This window comes from Platichthys flesus, chromosome 7, assembly GCF_949316205.1.
Source record: "Platichthys flesus chromosome 7, fPlaFle2.1, whole genome shotgun sequence".
Taxonomy (NCBI): Eukaryota; Metazoa; Chordata; class Actinopteri; order Pleuronectiformes; family Pleuronectidae; genus Platichthys; species Platichthys flesus.
In genome coordinates, this window is record NC_084951.1 from 22468727 (window position 1) to 22484896 (window position 16170).

General features: G+C 44.3%; 3 protein-coding genes across 4 annotated transcripts in view; all 3 read right to left on the minus strand.

The window, feature by feature from the left end:
- The window catches only part of syt2a (synaptotagmin IIa), a 49571-nt gene extending 40764 nt beyond the window's left edge, over nucleotides 1-8807 (minus strand). For both annotated transcript variants that reach the window (XM_062392415.1, XM_062392413.1), the window contains exons 1-2: nucleotides 8515-8807; nucleotides 8350-8413 (exon numbers count right to left, since the gene is read on the minus strand). The gene's annotated coding sequence lies outside the window, so the exon portion shown is untranslated. The remainder of the gene's footprint in view (nucleotides 1-8349; nucleotides 8414-8514) is intronic.
- Nucleotides 8808-10068: 1261 nt separating this feature from the next.
- On the minus strand, nucleotides 10069-13292 carry oard1 (O-acyl-ADP-ribose deacylase 1). The gene is made up of 5 exons (XM_062392417.1): nucleotides 12977-13292; nucleotides 12706-12886; nucleotides 10675-10733; nucleotides 10454-10566; nucleotides 10069-10350 (listed from the first exon to the last, which is right to left on the minus strand). The coding sequence occupies exons 1-5, from the start codon at nucleotides 13019-13021 to the stop codon at nucleotides 10203-10205; spliced, it is 546 nt and encodes a 181-aa protein (XP_062248401.1). The 5' UTR covers nucleotides 13022-13292; the 3' UTR covers nucleotides 10069-10202.
- A 554-nt stretch (nucleotides 13293-13846) lies between these two features.
- On the minus strand, nucleotides 13847-15563 carry guca1b (guanylate cyclase activator 1B). Its single transcript, XM_062392416.1, has 4 exons — nucleotides 15128-15563; nucleotides 14683-14832; nucleotides 14467-14581; nucleotides 13847-14316 (listed from the first exon to the last, which is right to left on the minus strand). Exons 1-4 carry the CDS (start codon nucleotides 15329-15331, stop codon nucleotides 14192-14194), a joined length of 594 nt encoding a protein of 197 aa, XP_062248400.1. The 5' UTR covers nucleotides 15332-15563; the 3' UTR covers nucleotides 13847-14191.
- Between the last annotated feature and the right edge of the window lie 607 nt (nucleotides 15564-16170).

Genomic DNA, 16170 nt, shown 5'->3' on the forward strand with positions numbered 1-16170 from the left:
GGAACTTCGGCTTTTACAAAGCACTGTAAGTAACCTGCCACTCACATGATGCACCTTGGTGTATGGACTCGTACAAAAGTAAACCCACTCAATCTTCACTTATGCCTCACTGCTGTATTCATCTGGACAGACCCTCTGCTGTATTTTCTCTGTTTTGCCGTGCAACCTTCTGAAAGCAGGTGTATAACATCCACAGACTGTAAATAAGATGGTCGACGTGTCACCATTTCCTCCCACTGAGGCCAGAATATCCAGGAAACGGGGGGTGCCATCTTGCACTGGTGACATCAGAAACAGAGTCTGTGCAGCAGTGATTGTGTTTAACATGCTCAACCAATCACAGGTCATTCTGAGCTGTCAGTCGTGATGTTTCACATTATTAAATAATTAATCAATAATGACAGAAACGTTTCTTTTACGTTTGCAGAAGTGGTCACCAGTTCCTTCGATCGTATTGGATTTGGCTGCAATGCTGTTTACCCCTGAGACTCCAGGGACTCAAACACTTAACCCACCCCTCCATCCGCATAGTGGAGAGTAGATAATAAGGAATACAAATTTTGGGGTGAACTATCCCTTTAAGAAAACAGTGAAACCAAAAGAAAATGCTTTATCTGTTTGCTTCTTTGACTCAAGGCTTTGTCCTCGCAAACGTGTCTCTCTCTCTCTCTCAGTGGAGTGTTTACAAACAGCAAGAGACAAATCCTGCACAGTTTGTCTTTAAGTCATAAAAGAAAACTGTAGTATCCTGCAGATTTAGATCTTGTTGTTGGTATCAGGTAATGTTCCCAAACAATAATCAAAATCAAATTATCTTCCTGAATCTTCTTCATTTAAAAGCCAGGTTTACATTTTCCTTTGTTGTTCAGACAATTCTTTATGTCAAAAGCACAAAAGCCTCTTGCCCACACTGTAAAAAGCATAGCTAAACCTTCTCCTGCCTCTGAGGATAGCATAAGCCGTCATTTCATAAGTAAAACATGTTGTTTCCCTTCTACTTCTCCTTTGATTCAGTTCTTCTTTGCCGTCCCTCAGTGACAGCAGAGAAAATGTCAGACCACTGCTGTTAGAACCCACAGAGATGTTTTAAAATTCTGTATGCTGGGTCCTTCGTCTGCACACTGGCCTCAAAAAACTCAAAGAGAAAAAGCAGCAGCCTTCATGTTGAGCACCTACTCACACAGCTTAAGTATTCCTCTCCCTCCTCTCTCTGCCTTCTGCGTATTATTTCGGGTTCTGGGCTGATATTACATTGCACAATGTTGCTCTAATGAAAATCATCAGTCCTTGTGTTCCTCTGATTTATAAACAAACAAACGGCTCAGATCACAGCAGCTCGCAGGTTGCATGGGACGACAAAATTATAACATTCCCCTCGACATCAGTGCTCCGTTTGTACTCATTTCAAGACGTTTCACTCAGAAGCATTTCAAAGCAGGAGTCGATTTTAAAGCAGGAGAAAGGGTTCAAGGTTTCTGTTTGCACCGCTCCCAGCGTTCGAAATGTCAGATGGGCCGATTCTCACTTGGCAACACAATGAAATGGCAACTTTACTCTCCCACTGCAAAACCCCGTGGGAACCGAGAGGGAAGGAAAACAGAAAATGTCTCCTCAGTTCCAAGATTTCAGGGGACAGAAAAAAAATATATTTAATGAGGCTGTGTGTTGGTTGCCTGAGCTTTCTGCTGCCTGATGCCTTATAGGCTCAGAAGAGGAAAAAGACCCTGAAGATGTGTTTTTAAGACATCCGTTGGCGAGCTATCACAGAGTCCAGCATGATTATTTAGACAGATTAAATCCCTGCATCCAAACAAGTCCAATGCTGCAGCGACACGATGCTCCTTGCCTCTTTCTCTGGCTTCCACCTTCAAGGTTAAATTGCATCCGCCTTTACTTGCAGCCGATAATGTTGAGGTTGTGATTTAAGTGGGATTTTGTTGCTCTGGGGGGACCGAGATGAAACTGCGGTCATTATCTGCTTCCTGGCTGTGTATAGAGAAGCTCGGAGCCGACGAGGGGTGCATCTCAAATGCCTCCGTGCGCTCCCTCAGCCCTTTTGACGAGGACAGATCCCAATAGTATCTTCTGGCAAACACATCCATATAAAACCTCCCTTTCACACAAGACAAAGAACCCAGTAACACCCACTAACATCTGGCTTTTGTCTTCGGCGAGAGGTCGTTCCCTGATCGAATGACTCCGCAGTGGTCACAGGAATTTAACGGCTCCTGACAGCGGTGATGGAAACATGACACCACAGTGGACAGATTCATTTTCGCCCCTTCACTCTCAACAATAGCTATCATGGAGGCAATGAAGGCCCCCGTCGGTAACTTCTGCAAATCTCAGCCTCAAATTGCATCCTCCTGCGTTCGGGCAGCTTTCGAGCATCGTTCAGCTGGAATGGAGTTTGAAGAGACGGAAGTAAAAGATATTTTCTTTTAAAAAAATAACCTGCACAGTCATACATATATCCAGTAGCCTTCATGCCTCTTTCTACTGTTTACTAATCCTGTTTTCCGGTGTGATTGTGAGGTCAAACGTGAAATGTGCACTCGCAATGGGAAAGCAGTAAATCGCCTTTTCTTTGCAGGTTTTAGATGCATATTCTTCCAAATGTTGGTGTAAAAGGTTAAAGGGGACGAACGGCTTTCAATAAAATGTACAAAAATACGAAAACAAAATACGAAAAAGCCCTTCATGGCTTGATTTTTCACATTTCACGCGGAGCTTTACTGTACAGCGGTGTCACGAAGGCTGGCCATGTTGCAGCAGAATACATGTCATCACCTCAGAACAGCCACAGTGATGATGAGGTTAGGTGACAGGGGTGCAAGCAGAGCAGAGCGATGGAGATGTGGTCACCGGCCAGGCAATAACGCCCTGGAGACAGAGGAGCGACACAGGTTCATGAGCTCTGACAGCACTGGAGACTAACAGGAACACACAATCGCCTGAATACATGCTTCCATGAACATGCATTCACAGCCAGGAGAGACCCTGACTGCAGCTTTGTCACACACACACAAGTGCATGCATGTGCAGATTGCTGCCAACGTGTGACCTGAATTGATGGCTGAATGGGCAGATGTCTCTAATGCAGGAGTTTAAAAATAAAGCATGTGATAATAATTGGAGATTTTCTTCAAAAGCAGCAGGTCTCGTGTGAGATTGCGTTTCCTCTCATAAGCAGTCAAGCAAATAAATCTGTGACGAAGATAAAACTATAAATACAACAGCATCCCGCGGATTAAAGCCACTCCTCCTCCCTCCTCCCTCCTCACGGTCCAGCTCAGACAGAGCAGATGAGAGTTACACCAGATGTGTCATATAGGAGGAGGCTCTGCTACAAATTGGATGATTAACAGAGCTGGGGAGACAGCAGTGAGGCATTTGGCTGTGGGACGCAGCTCAGTGGAGGGGGACTGGCTTTGAGGGCCGAGGGAACAGATGGGACAGAGACACCGAGCTGGACCAAAAATATAAATACAACAAGACTAACCCAACCTCCCTGGTTCTGCATCAAAATATCATTTCCATTCACTGCTCTTTTGCTCCATCTGCCTCCCGAGCAGCGATTCCACATTTTAAAAACCCAAAAAAAGAGGTGGCTCTGCTTCTAGCAGTGTTGGAAGGGAGTTATCTCCGCCTTTAGCTCCACCCTCTTAACATTAATTATGCAGCTCAATGCAGCACTCCGAGTCCCTGCTGCAGCTCACCCACACTACAGTACTCTGCCGCCTGCTCCCACTCTCTCCATCTCTGTCACACAAACACACACACACACACGATCCACAGAGGCTCTTTCGTTTTCTCTTCACGGCTCCGTTCTCAACCTTCCACTGTGTGTTTACCCTTTAAATGCATCGACTGAGGACGTGATGGCTGCAGCTTTGCCTTTTTACGATATGTTGCAAGGTTAAACGGTCACACAATGTCCTACATAAATCACTACACATCTATTTTCTGTTTAATGAGTATAATGCAGCTGATGCCCCCGAATAAAAGATTCCATATTCCATATAAACATAATGTTTGATGTGTTTTATATAATCTATATGATTATGAGTTTTTATTATTTTCAAAGCCTGGTGATAATTTCAGTGCAAATCAGAATCAAACGCGGTCCGGTGTGCAGAGCCCCCCCCCCGACTCGGACACTTCGGGGGTGTGAGGTGTGAGTGACTCCGCTCCCTCGGAACATGACGAGAGACGCGATCAGACCTTGTCACAGGAAGCAGGGAGAGTCCACGCTTTGCAACCGGAATCAGCCACATCAGCAGAGTGGAGGGAAACCAGGGAACACACAACCGAGGGGAAGCTCTCACGCTTCAGCCATCTCCCCCCCTCCCCCAGGCGGCCAGTGGGATGCAAACACATCAACTGTTTATGGAAGCAGAAATAAGCTTCTCCTTCGTTTCCTAGAGCTTTTTTTTATGATTAAGATTTATTTCACATCTGCATGCGTGTGTTTGTTTGTATGTGTGTGTGTTTGCGTGGGATGGCAGAGATAGTATTGCTTGGCTGTATAATTAATCCAACACAACTTAAGTGTGAGTCTCCCCTGTGTGAGTCATTCATGCACACTGTAACACTGCCTGACTTTGAGCTGCATAAATTGTGTGCTTTCTTTCACGTGAGGCTGCATCAGAATTAGAAGTTATTCGGGGGGGTCATTATTTCTTATTGGCCACACAGGGCAGCGTCAACAAAATGGCAAAGCACGGGGACACGAGCGCACGAGCTATTTAAGAGCACGTGCTGTTTGCCTCCCCATTGTTCCCATTTCAATACGTTCAATAAAGTGTCCGTCCGTGTTTGCGAAGACGGAACAAAGCAAACAGCGTGGCAGATGTTCCCTAATGAGGAGAACACAGCCGGGGAAGGTGGGATCATTCAGCTGGTGCTGCGCAGAGGGAATGTGTTCTATACGCTTACATAATCCAGGGGGGAGTGTGAAGTGAATACTCCCTCTCTCTACATGACAATGCGTCGGCGGGGCGCAGGTCGGCTGTTTTTTCATCCTGAGCGCCGTGTCGCCATCGCTGCTTCCAAATCTGTGCCACGGCGAGACGTCCAGGACGCACGACGCCGGGTCAGGATCTCTTTGAGAGAGGTTGCTGTGGTTCAGCGGGCAGCCCTTTGCGCTGTGCGGCTCTGCTGCTGATGCTGCTGCAGGGGTCTTTTCAGTGCATGGAACCGGATGGCGAGCAGAGAACACAGCGGGGGCTGGGCGCCGCAATGTACTGCAGTGCTCGTAGCTCTGCGATGCACACCCACTCTCCTCCATTCGTGCTCTGCCTCTGACAATCGCTCAATCTATCGCTCCGTCTCTCGCCCATTCTTGTATCATTCCTCTTGCCTTCCTCTCCTCTTCGCGTTCGTCCCTTTCCGTGCCAGTATTTTCTCCACGCTCGGTACTGTGTCAAACACTGTCTGTTATTTTCTTCATTTTAACCGCCCTTCCCTTGGCTGCTCACATTCACGAATAGAAACACATTTATCAAAATATATATGCATGTAAATAAATCCTGTAATCTTTCCCCGGAGAGTATGATAAGTGCCCCATTTCAGTGAGAAGGCACAAACACCATCCTTCCCCCACTTCACTGTATTTATCAAGGCGTCAGTCTAAGATCCCCAGGAGGGTCTGCTCACCTCAAACATCTGCAATGTCCTCTATTTTTATCTCTACAACCTACTCAACTTAGAAGCATCACTATTTCTCCCAGTTTGGTGAGTTTTCACATGTATCTCCTCCTCTAATCATGGCCGTGGACAGTTTTGAGGGCAAACTGTTGCAAATGTCACGTCGACAGCCGTTGATGCTCCGCCGTGTTGCCTACAGAATCATTTAGAGGGGCACACATGCCGCACAGCCTGGGACAGAGGGTGTCGTGCCCCAGGAAGGATGAGCAATGACAAGCCCAACAGCTGCTCGCTTCCTCCAAAAAAGGGCAACATTCTTAGAAAGAGTTTCAGGATAAAACCTACACATACAAAAACATTAAAAGGTAAATACGCTTGTAGCACCACCAATGCTTTCCCAGCATTCAGAAGCAAATTCTCAAAGTGTAAATGCAATAAGGTAATTGCTAGATCACAGAACTAAGCATAACTCACAGGATACAGTTCTGACTGTTTACATGAGCTTTAAGATCTAATGAGTTGAGCCCCCTCCATGCCTTGCATTCTGCTTCTACCATAGAGGCAAACTGGATAATTCTAGGCAGCAGCAAGGGGGTCTCATTTAGGTTTCCCATTAGAGCTGAGGCTTTCTGATGATCGCTGTCTGAACGAGTCTCCCAGTATGCTGGCTGCTTCCTGCAGAGACACTTTGGCTGATCACTCTCAACCATGACATGAAGCAAAGCTCGGAGTCACAGCAGGTGTCCGAAAAGTATGGAGCGCAGCCATTAGATCTTTTTTCATTTGACTTTTCACTGATTTAACTGAGACAAAACTGCTGTCTGGTGGTTTTTCAAATGATTAATGAGAAACATAATGAATTAGTTGCACACATAGTTATTTTAATGATGTTATCAAATAGCTGTGAAACAGGCAGACGTCACACTCAGAGGTTTGTGTTGCTACATTCCACAGCCTGGCGTTTTGAAGTGAACAGGAAAGTAGAACAAAAGCACAGTGCTGACGCTCCCACCTGGAGCACAGAGTCATGATACAGGGTGACAAGGACAGTGCAGGGCTTTTCAAAAGAAAAAACGCTGTGAGCTAGGTTTGTAGCATCTCTGCAGAAACACAGCTCTCTTTAAGATGGGCAGTGTTCTAGAAAAGGAGAGGAGCATGAATAATGAAAAGTGTTTTCTTCACGTCATCAGCTGGAAGCAGAAGAACAGATGGGCCCAGGCAACTGGGATATCAGATAAGGAGTTGGAGATGTGAGCAGCCAGGTGGTTTATTGGGTCACCGGCCGAGGCATAGTTAGAAGAATTAGCTTTGCCTTCAACTTAAACCTCTAACCGTCTTCACACTGATTTACATGAAACTATTTGAGGGAAGATCATGTTAGCAGTCTGGGCTCTGTCCATGGTGCTGAAACAGTTAATGTTTCCTTCGCGGCCCTCCCCTCATCCCTGCATATAACTCAGTGCTAAATAATTTAAACACTATTTAAAACCAGTTACCGGGTTCATCAGAGCTGGATAGGTTCATTTGCTTTCATCCACTACGCGAGGATGAAAGTTATTAACCTTATTTCAAAGTAATAGGAATACACCGGTACATACTGTACTCTTTATCCTGTCTGGCATCGCTATTCAGTGTGCCCACACAACACACACACACACACACACACCAGGTCCATCCGCTCTGTCCTCCCATTCTGCAGCAGGCCAGTGTTCGCAGGCTTCTTCCAGCAGAGAAAACACACAGTGCCCACTGCTGGACAGTATGAAATCTTCATTCACATATGATGAAGGTCAGACTTCCAAAAGAAGACAGTGGGATGTAACAAATAAACTGTGAACGTGCTGAAGAAAGGCGATAATTAATGCATAGTGGAAAACACACACATATGTTATCAGCCGACCTTTGCTTTAGTCAAACAACGCTTCACTTTACTCCAGCTGTGCCGTTTGAGCTCGGATCAAAATTATGAAAAGTGCATAAATACCCCAGTAACTGCAAACAGACATGATAGCCTTATTTTTGCCCTTCTTCGTTACACTGTCATCAGTAATCCTTGATCAGCCAATCAGAGAGCCCACTTTTGCTGCATGTTTAGACTGATGGAAGTCCCTGAACACCGGATAAACAAAACACTAACTAATCACCAGGCTCGTAACGCTATCGGGGCCAATTCGATCTGTTATCTAAGCAACCCCACCAATACGCAGAATACACAATGACAGCATGCACAACAAAACTAAATTGGAGTGCACTGGATTCAGAGTGTGAGGGATAAAACGTTACTATTCTCCAAAAACCAGGGTTAAAAACACAAGTTTAGGCTGTGAGCGTCATGTTAGAGCGGTGGTGGCTAGTTTGGGTTGCTCTGCCCGACACTGGCTGGATGCTGAGGCAGCTCCGCTCAGGGATGTAATGGGATACTGCAGCACTAGAGAACCGTGTGCACAGAAACTTGCCTGGAAGCATCAGGGAGTCCCGCACTAACCTTCCCCCTCCTTCTCTCATCTCCCTCTGCTCTTTTTTAAAACAGTATTTAAAACATAGGAGATTCTTATCAGTACAAATCCACACGTATATCTAAAAATGTCAAACATTTGAGAGCCTAAAAGAGCCAAACACCAACTAAAAAAAGCAAGTAACTTCAGAAGTGTAAAAACCCCATCGTGCCCTGTGTAGTAGGAGGAGAACGAAGCTGCTTACCTTCTGTGCAGGTCGCTCTTTCCTGGACACCACGCTCTTCCCTTTCTCCACAGGCTCGGAGACACTTTGAGATAGAGAGAAAAATAATCAATCTCCTCTTACTTTCTCTTATTTCCAGTTTCAGAATGAACAAGTCAGGAGTCTAACACAGCCCCGTGGACACACCTTTACCCTGTCCTCCTGTAAACTCTGTCACATGCACACAGACAGACACCCATTCAAATGCACCCCAGGACCGGAGTACCCAAATTGATAAAGATCTGTTCAGGGGAGGGATAAAAACTACACACACTCACACACTGCAGTTTTTTTTCTTCCCCCTTCCTCTTGCCCACTCGCTCTGCTGCTTTCCCCTCCTGTCTTTGCCTAGCACTGCCTCCTGATTGGCTAAGCTGCTCTTCAATAACATAAGCTCTCTTCTTTAATTGGAAGATGGCCAGTTATGTGGTGCACCAGAAACCTTCCTCCCAAGCTCATCTCTCTCTCTCTCTCTCTCTCTTTCCCTAAGTGCCTGTGGAGAAGAATGCTGAGCTCTGCAATTTCATACGCATCGAGCAAAGAAAAAAAAAGGAATGGAGGACAGAGGGAGGAGGGAAGCAGGGGAGGTGGGGGAGGACTGTGTACGAGAGAGAATGGGATGGAGTGGGGGAAAGCATCAGAGGCGAATCAGTGGACCGCAGTGGGACAAGCAGTAGATGCTGCATGGGAACAAAGAGACTTGGGGGGGCAGCTATCAGCTGGGGGTGAGGGCAGATTTGGATGCATTTCGTCCAGCAGCTGCAGCACGTCGAGGTGTGAAGGCAGGTCGGGCGAAAGGCGAGTTCCCCTGCACTCACTGCAGCGTAGCTAGGTGGCTCTGCTGCAGTGAGGAGTCTAATTGCCAGGCATGAAGGGGGATGGGAAGGGAGGAGGTGGATGGAGGAGGAGGAGGAGGAGAGAGGGGGGGTTGGTTGCAGTGATGCTAGAGTACAGTCTTCCAGCCAGCCTGGATATACAGGGGAGAAAATGGGCAGGCAGCCGCAGTGGTTAATGCCTTTCCCTCATGAATTATTCACAGTGCCCCAGAGGAGTGTGGGGGGGGGGGGGGGGGGGGGTCACAGACAGCAAACTACGGAGCCTGTTCAGACTGTCTCGATGCTGCTGAGGTTTATGATAATCACACAAGGGATGAAGCGCACATTGTTACATAGTTAAATGGAGCCAGCTACCCCCCATTAACTCAAGATTTTTTAATCCTACAAATTTACTAAATCACCTGGAACGGAGATGGGGTGAGATCCCCTCCCTGATCTTCCACTCGAGTGTGGTGACGTTATTAAAAGGATTTCAGGTCCCGGAGAAAATGGATGTGATGGATTGACTATGTGGTGTCAGTGTCCCCTGCTCCTCTGACTTTTTAACTCACATCTGGTTCATCCACCAGGTCCCGTCTGCATTAAAGTACAATACCCAATTAGATAGGTCAATAATGGACCATACAATACCCGCAGCCATCTGCAGAAGCTTCAGTGAGCACTCTAAAAGTTATATGACTCCCAGACAGAAATGCAAATACACCGTTTGCTAAGTCAACAACATAATTGCCTGGTGGCCAAATGGGCAAATAAAGAGATATTTAAAGACCCTGCTGTAAAGAGCATTTGTTATATTAAACCAGAAAAGACAGGTGAAAGATTTAGTGATAAAACTGTGTGAACATGTTTTTAAATAGCTGAAAACTTGTATTTGGGTGAACAGAGGAATATTTATTTGAATATTATTTGTAAAAGAATACAAAATTCTGACAAAGAATAATCATTGTCATATACAGAGAAGTGCACGATCTAAATAATTACATTAAACATCTCCGTCCATCATCGGCGCATGTTTTCCTTCATCACTGTGGTCTCTGCTTTCACTAGGAGGCTGTAGACTGTGATGGAGATGTCTGTGTGTTTGAACACCTGCTCCAGTATCTCCTCCACTCTCCTCCACTCCAGTCGATCCAGGCCGCAGCCAATACTGAAAGAACACAAAGTTTAACTGGAGCAGTGACAGAACCAAAACTTCTTTAAATAAATGAATTGAGCAAATTAACAAAGTACAAATGAATGAGGAGACAAACCGAGGCATTGAGATTCTTGTCACTCCGTTCTTCACACACTGTGACTTCATGTCCTCCAGGCTCAGGGTCAGGCTGTCATAGGTGGGGTTTTGGTTGTACTTCTTCTTTGTGATCTGCAATAAAATACACAGGGAATTACAAAATATACTATCATGTCTTTAACAAGTATTAATTTGTCCAAGGATGAATCAGTAACATGAAACTTTGCATTAACTCTTTACCAGGTAGTAGACAAAACGTCTGTCTCTCTTCAGCACAGCACACTGTCCTGTCACCTTTTCTGCTCAGATACAAAACCAACATAAAACACAAATCTCGAAAAACGTTAGTGGCTTTCAAATGTCAACAACAATGCCTTGGTGAGGGGGGCGGGGGGGGGGTCATAATAAACTAACACAGTGCAGGAGAAAATTGTTGCAACCCACAGATGTTTGCTATAATATCTAATGGAGATTTTGTCGGCATGAATTTTACACAAATGTGAACTTAATGAAGCATAAAACATCAAGAATATTTCCCTGTTGTCACAGCTGGTGGTAGAAGCAAACACCGCCAAGTGCAAACACACAGGAAAAACTGATGAATGCTGAAACACTGGCAGAGAGGCAGGAGGAAGCACCACACTACTAACAGGCCCCGAGAAGAAAAGTCCGATGAATAAAGAGCACAAAGGGAAACAAACTGGGGTCTGAAACAATCTGGCAACTGGGGGACCAATCTTGAGAATTAGGAACAGTTGTTATGGAAGTTGCAGGGATTTGGAATAGTTAATAGTTTAGAAGGTTGAATCTTGGAACTGGAGTAAAGTCAGAGAAGCAGAACAGCAACACAAACCGGGCTGAGAAGGGAAACATGATAACATCCAGCTCCTGCTCTCAGAACACTTTGCAAAAGTCTTTGGTGCTTCAAGTAAACTAATAATAATCATAAATGTGATTTATACAGTACGTGTTAGTAACAATGTTACAAAGTGCTTAACAAGAAATATAACCAAAAAAGTTTAAACCCTGACAAGACAGTTGACTAAAACAACGTTTAACAATTAACAGAACAATTAAGTGATAAAATAAAATACATATATCAATATCTGTGGTCATTGTAATCCACACAAAGGTTTTTTAAATGTTTTTGCAGGTAGGTCGTACCAGACAGTTCTTCTGTGGATTAGGGCTTTTTCATCGTCTCCTGCCTCTTCAAGTAAAACCAGACTGACCAATGAAAACATATCATCTGCTCTTTGCGTCTATGGCTGCATGTTTCTGCTGCTGCTGAAAAGCTGCAGAGTGAATTTAGGCTGGATTGAGCGCCTCTGAGGTGGCGACGTGTAATGAGAGTGTTGAGATTGTGTTTTCTTTTCTCGTCTCTCCAGGTTCAACCCTCTGCTCCAAGTGGCGGTTCACGCTTGCACCAGGATTGTAATCAAGTACTGGAGACTTGAAAGCTTGTGGAGAGCCTACAATTTGTCAGCTTGTGCTGCGTGATAGGTTACTCCCTTTGTTGGGAGGCGGAATAATGTTCTCAAACTTTGGTTTAACCTGGGCTATGTTGAATGTAATGTATTTTGTCTCTGCTGTGCTGCCGTTTCATGTTTATTTTCATTTGGCTTTATTGTTAATAAATTCAGTTTGGACCTATTTCACGTGTTACTCCCTTTATCCCCTGAACATATTATGTCAATGTAAGACAAAGATAAACAAAATGTACCTGAAACTCTTGCACAGTACTACATGTGATGTTGCCAGATATTCCAGAACAAGTTGTAATTATCATTCATTCATTCTCATTTATTTCGAAAACACGGAAATATTAAAAATGTATATAACAAGTGAAAAAATTAAAACAGAAAAAAAAATTATTTACAAACAATGAGGAAAACACTTAACATTTGAAAAAGTACAAATGTATTTAATATCATCCATTCTCCATAGCTCATCAATTAATAGTCTAGTATAGTATATCTTATACTACAAATAATTCATTGACACATATATACAAATTCATACACCTACATACCCAAAATCAGATATAAACATATATAAATTATTATTCATAGCAAATAATGGAGGGAGATAAACCAAGGAACAATAAATATGAAGTGACCAAATAAAGAATTCCCCTCTTCACCCCTTGTGAACCACATATCTGTTGTCCGTTAGTTTAAACTGGGTTACCACACAAACCAGCTGACGAAAAAGACAACCCAGTCTCCTGGGCTGGGGACGTAAATCTGGTTTAACAAAGGTGTGACTCACGCTGCTGCTTTAACTCAGCTTCTCCTCTGAACTGGCGCTTGAACAGGACGGCGATCCCCGCTCCCATGTGACAGTCCTCGCTGACGCAGTGAGCCAGAGCCTCGTCCCCGCAGCTGGAGAATAGGTTCCCCGTCACATGGCGGACTGCTGCTCGCTGACCGGCAGGGGGCAGCACCGCGCCCTGTGATAAAAAACGAGTTATCTACACACACACACACGTTTGACACCTGCACCGGAAGTTGGCGTTTCTTTAGGTGTTTTTAAGTTATACCTTCATCTCCTCGGTGAGGCCTGGTTCCGGCGGTCCAGACCACATGGTCCCCGGGGAGAAGGGAACGTGTTGTGAAGCGAGAGGTTTATTTACGATGGTCGACAAATATCAACACAAATCAACGTCTGATAGGAAACTTAAAAAACAAGCTTAACACGCGTCAGTAACGAGCCCCAACTCTTTATCAACCACGGACTGAGTGTAAAGAAATGTCCCAAAGAATACAACTGATTTAAATCTGCAACGTGACACTTGTGGTGATTGGCAGCTCTTCTTCTCCTCTTCTTATTCCACTTCTTCTTCTCTCGGTTTTAACGCGCACTACCGCCACCTTCAGCTCCGGAGTGTGAATCAGAGAATAGACTGGATCTAAATCCCTTCATATTAATAATGATATTGTTTATAACTAACGACTTTATCCTCAATCCTACTTTAAACCCTATAAAGAACATTTAAATCTGTCACTGAAGCACTTATTCATATTTACTGGGATAGGAATAGATGTGGAAAAAAAACTGTATCGCTTATACTCTGTCCTCCAACTCAGTATTCAAGTATCAACACTTTTATCTGTGATCTATCCTGATATTTGCTATTAATGTAAGGTGTTAATTTAGAAACCCTAAAACTTTTTAAAGCTTTATTAATTGAACAATCCTCTAGATTTCTTTCTGTTCAGGTAAACAACGTGCTGAGTTACGACGGACATACGGATGAGATCCTCAAACTCAGAGTAGCAGTGACACAGGAAGGTCTTAATTATCCTGCCATGACAGCCGCAACAAAAACATCTCAGTGTTTACGTGGCCACAATGTCCTGACAAGAAATACAATCATCCTACAAAATGGAACACAACTTTGTAGAGTGTGTCAGGGCTTTCAGAATATTTATTGAGCTTATGACAGAAAACTGAAGGAAAATACAGTGTGTAACTTATGACGGCAGCACCTACACCATCGATTAATGAATTTGAAACTACTGCTTAGTTGTATCTTTACTGAATGTGAAACCTGAACCAAGATGAATATGCAGATCAAACCCTGTTAAAGGAAAGATACAGCATTGTTGCGGCGCTACAGCTCAATCATATACATTACAAAACCAGGAGGACTGCTGTGTTGTTGTCTTTTTCATTCATTTGAAACTGCAGCAGATCCAAAGTAAGTCACACTGTAGGATGTGTGTGTGACAGATAAACAGTCCAAGCTGCAGCCTCAGAAGTTCGCACTGCGTCTCCGCTCGTTAATCCAGTCCCCGGGGTTCACGTCCATCTGCAGCATCTTCATCACCCACTTGTCCCTCCGTGCCCCGTCGATGAACTCATCCAGCGAGAGCTCCCCTAAGTGAGGAGGGATGGTTAGTCTCTGGGTTTGTTTCACCAAACAACAGACATTAACAGCCCACAAAGCCAATACAGCCGCCCATCACTGCACTTTTAAATCATCCATGCAGTATTTTAAACTGACAGAAAACTATGGAAAACACTCACCATCTCCATTTTCATCAACCAGCTCAAATATGCGGTCGACCACTTGATCTGGGCTCAGCAGATTGCATTCCTCACTCAGCTGTCCGTGGCAGGCTTTCTTCAATCGATAGATGGACTGACAGTGACAGGAGAAGGACGTTGGGATTAATCTTGCCCTCTGGCTGATCTTGGAATATTCAGGTACATACAGTGACAGTGACAGATAGTAAATATTACCTCCACAATTTCCAGAAGCTCTGTTTTGTCAATGCATCCACTTCCATCTTTATCGTACATCTTGAACGTCCATTTCAGCTTATGTTCCAGTTTACCCCTCAGGACTAAGTTCAAGGCTGCAACATACTCCAGGAAATCAATGGTGTTGTCCTGCGGTGGACATGAAGGACAAACTTGAGATTGCTTTGAAGAGATACTTGGACAAGATCTCTGAGGTTCAACTTCTCCGGGCAGAATGTCTGTATTGTAAAGTACTGTATGGAATACACTAGCTCTTTAGTAAGAAACACCAATCCCAAATAAAGGGCATTAGCTGCTCTTATCACAAATGCTTCCAATCAATGCATCTGGACTATTACTGTGGGAAGTGTAGTGTCGATACTGAACTGAGACAGACGCCTGTGCACGAGTCCTGTACCCCCACACAGCCGAAGATCGTACTTACTCCGTTCTTGTCAAAGGCTCGGAACATGTTTTCAATGTAATCTGCGGCCTCCTTGTTCTCAGTGACGCCAAAGAAGCTCTTGAACTCGTGCCTGAAGAGAGTCCCGCTCGGACACTCCACCACAAACTTCTTATACCACTCCTGCAGCTCGGCCGCGTCAATTTCCTTGTCGGGGTCCCCTTCCTCACTCAGGCGCTGACCCATAGTGGAGATTATTGCTCAAGCTCTACAGACTGAAATGATTTCTTACATCTCATGAAACTACAAGACTTGTTGAGACTCTTTGTGAGCTTCCCACTCTACATTACCAAAGCTAGAAATCTCAGTCCTCAGTCACTGAGACGGGTGCTGCAACTACATTTGTTGCAAACCGGCAAAAACTGAACTGATCAAAATGGCATGAAAGTCCCTACAGGCTGAATTATTATTAGGTTCTCTCTTCATATCTTCTCTGAGGAGGATGACCTCGGGATCACATGATAAGGGATTAGAAACGTAGAAATAGAAACGTGTCCAGATCAATTAGATCACAGACAGATCATGACAGGATTTCCCTCGGCCCCCTATCTCTACTAAACAGAGAAGAGTGACTGTACTGTAAGTTTGCTTTATAGAAAACATTAATGTATTTTATAGTGTATCAATAATGTTTGCACAGGATAACCTAAATCCCTCAGATCTACCAAGACACAGTCCTCTTAAATTCAATTAAAATGTGTCTAATTTGTCATCATTCATCAAGATCCATGAATTATTTCCTGAGTAAACAGTGAAAATGTTGTAAAATGCCAAATCACACAATGTCACATTTTAAAACATAACTTCACGGGCAGAGGTTACTAAAGATTAAGTCTGTACCACATTAACATTGTATCACTGGGGTTCATGTGTGACCATATTAGTAGCATAAATAAAACACAAACTTGAGGATAACTCAAATCTAGGTTAGGGTTCTTTCTTAATTCAGACTAAACTAAGATTAGGCAGCCACAACTCAATTTAAGAGTTTCACAAAGAGTTACATGTCAGGTGCTGCAGCTTCG

Excerpts from the sequence above, each read along its gene's own strand:
- oard1 (XM_062392417.1), bottom strand. The coding sequence starts at position 13,021 with ATGTGGTCTGGACCGCCGGAACCAGGCCTCACCGAGGAGATGAAG. Across the intron at positions 10,734-12,705 it reads AGCTGAGTTAAAGCAGCAGC|AAAAGGTGACAGGACAGTGT; the intron begins GTGAGTCACACC and ends GTATCTGAGCAG. Across the intron at positions 10,351-10,453 it reads ACAAGAATCTCAATGCCTCG|TATTGGCTGCGGCCTGGATC; the intron begins GTTTGTCTCCTC and ends GTGTTCTTTCAG.
- guca1b (XM_062392416.1), bottom strand. The coding sequence starts at position 15,331 with ATGGGTCAGCGCCTGAGTGAGGAAGGGGACCCCGACAAGGAAATTGAC. Across the intron at positions 14,582-14,682 it reads AGCTTCTGGAAATTGTGGAG|TCCATCTATCGATTGAAGAA; the intron begins GTAATATTTACT and ends TGTCACTGTCAG. Across the intron at positions 14,317-14,466 it reads GGTTGATGAAAATGGAGATG|GGGAGCTCTCGCTGGATGAG; the intron begins GTGAGTGTTTTC and ends CTCCTCACTTAG.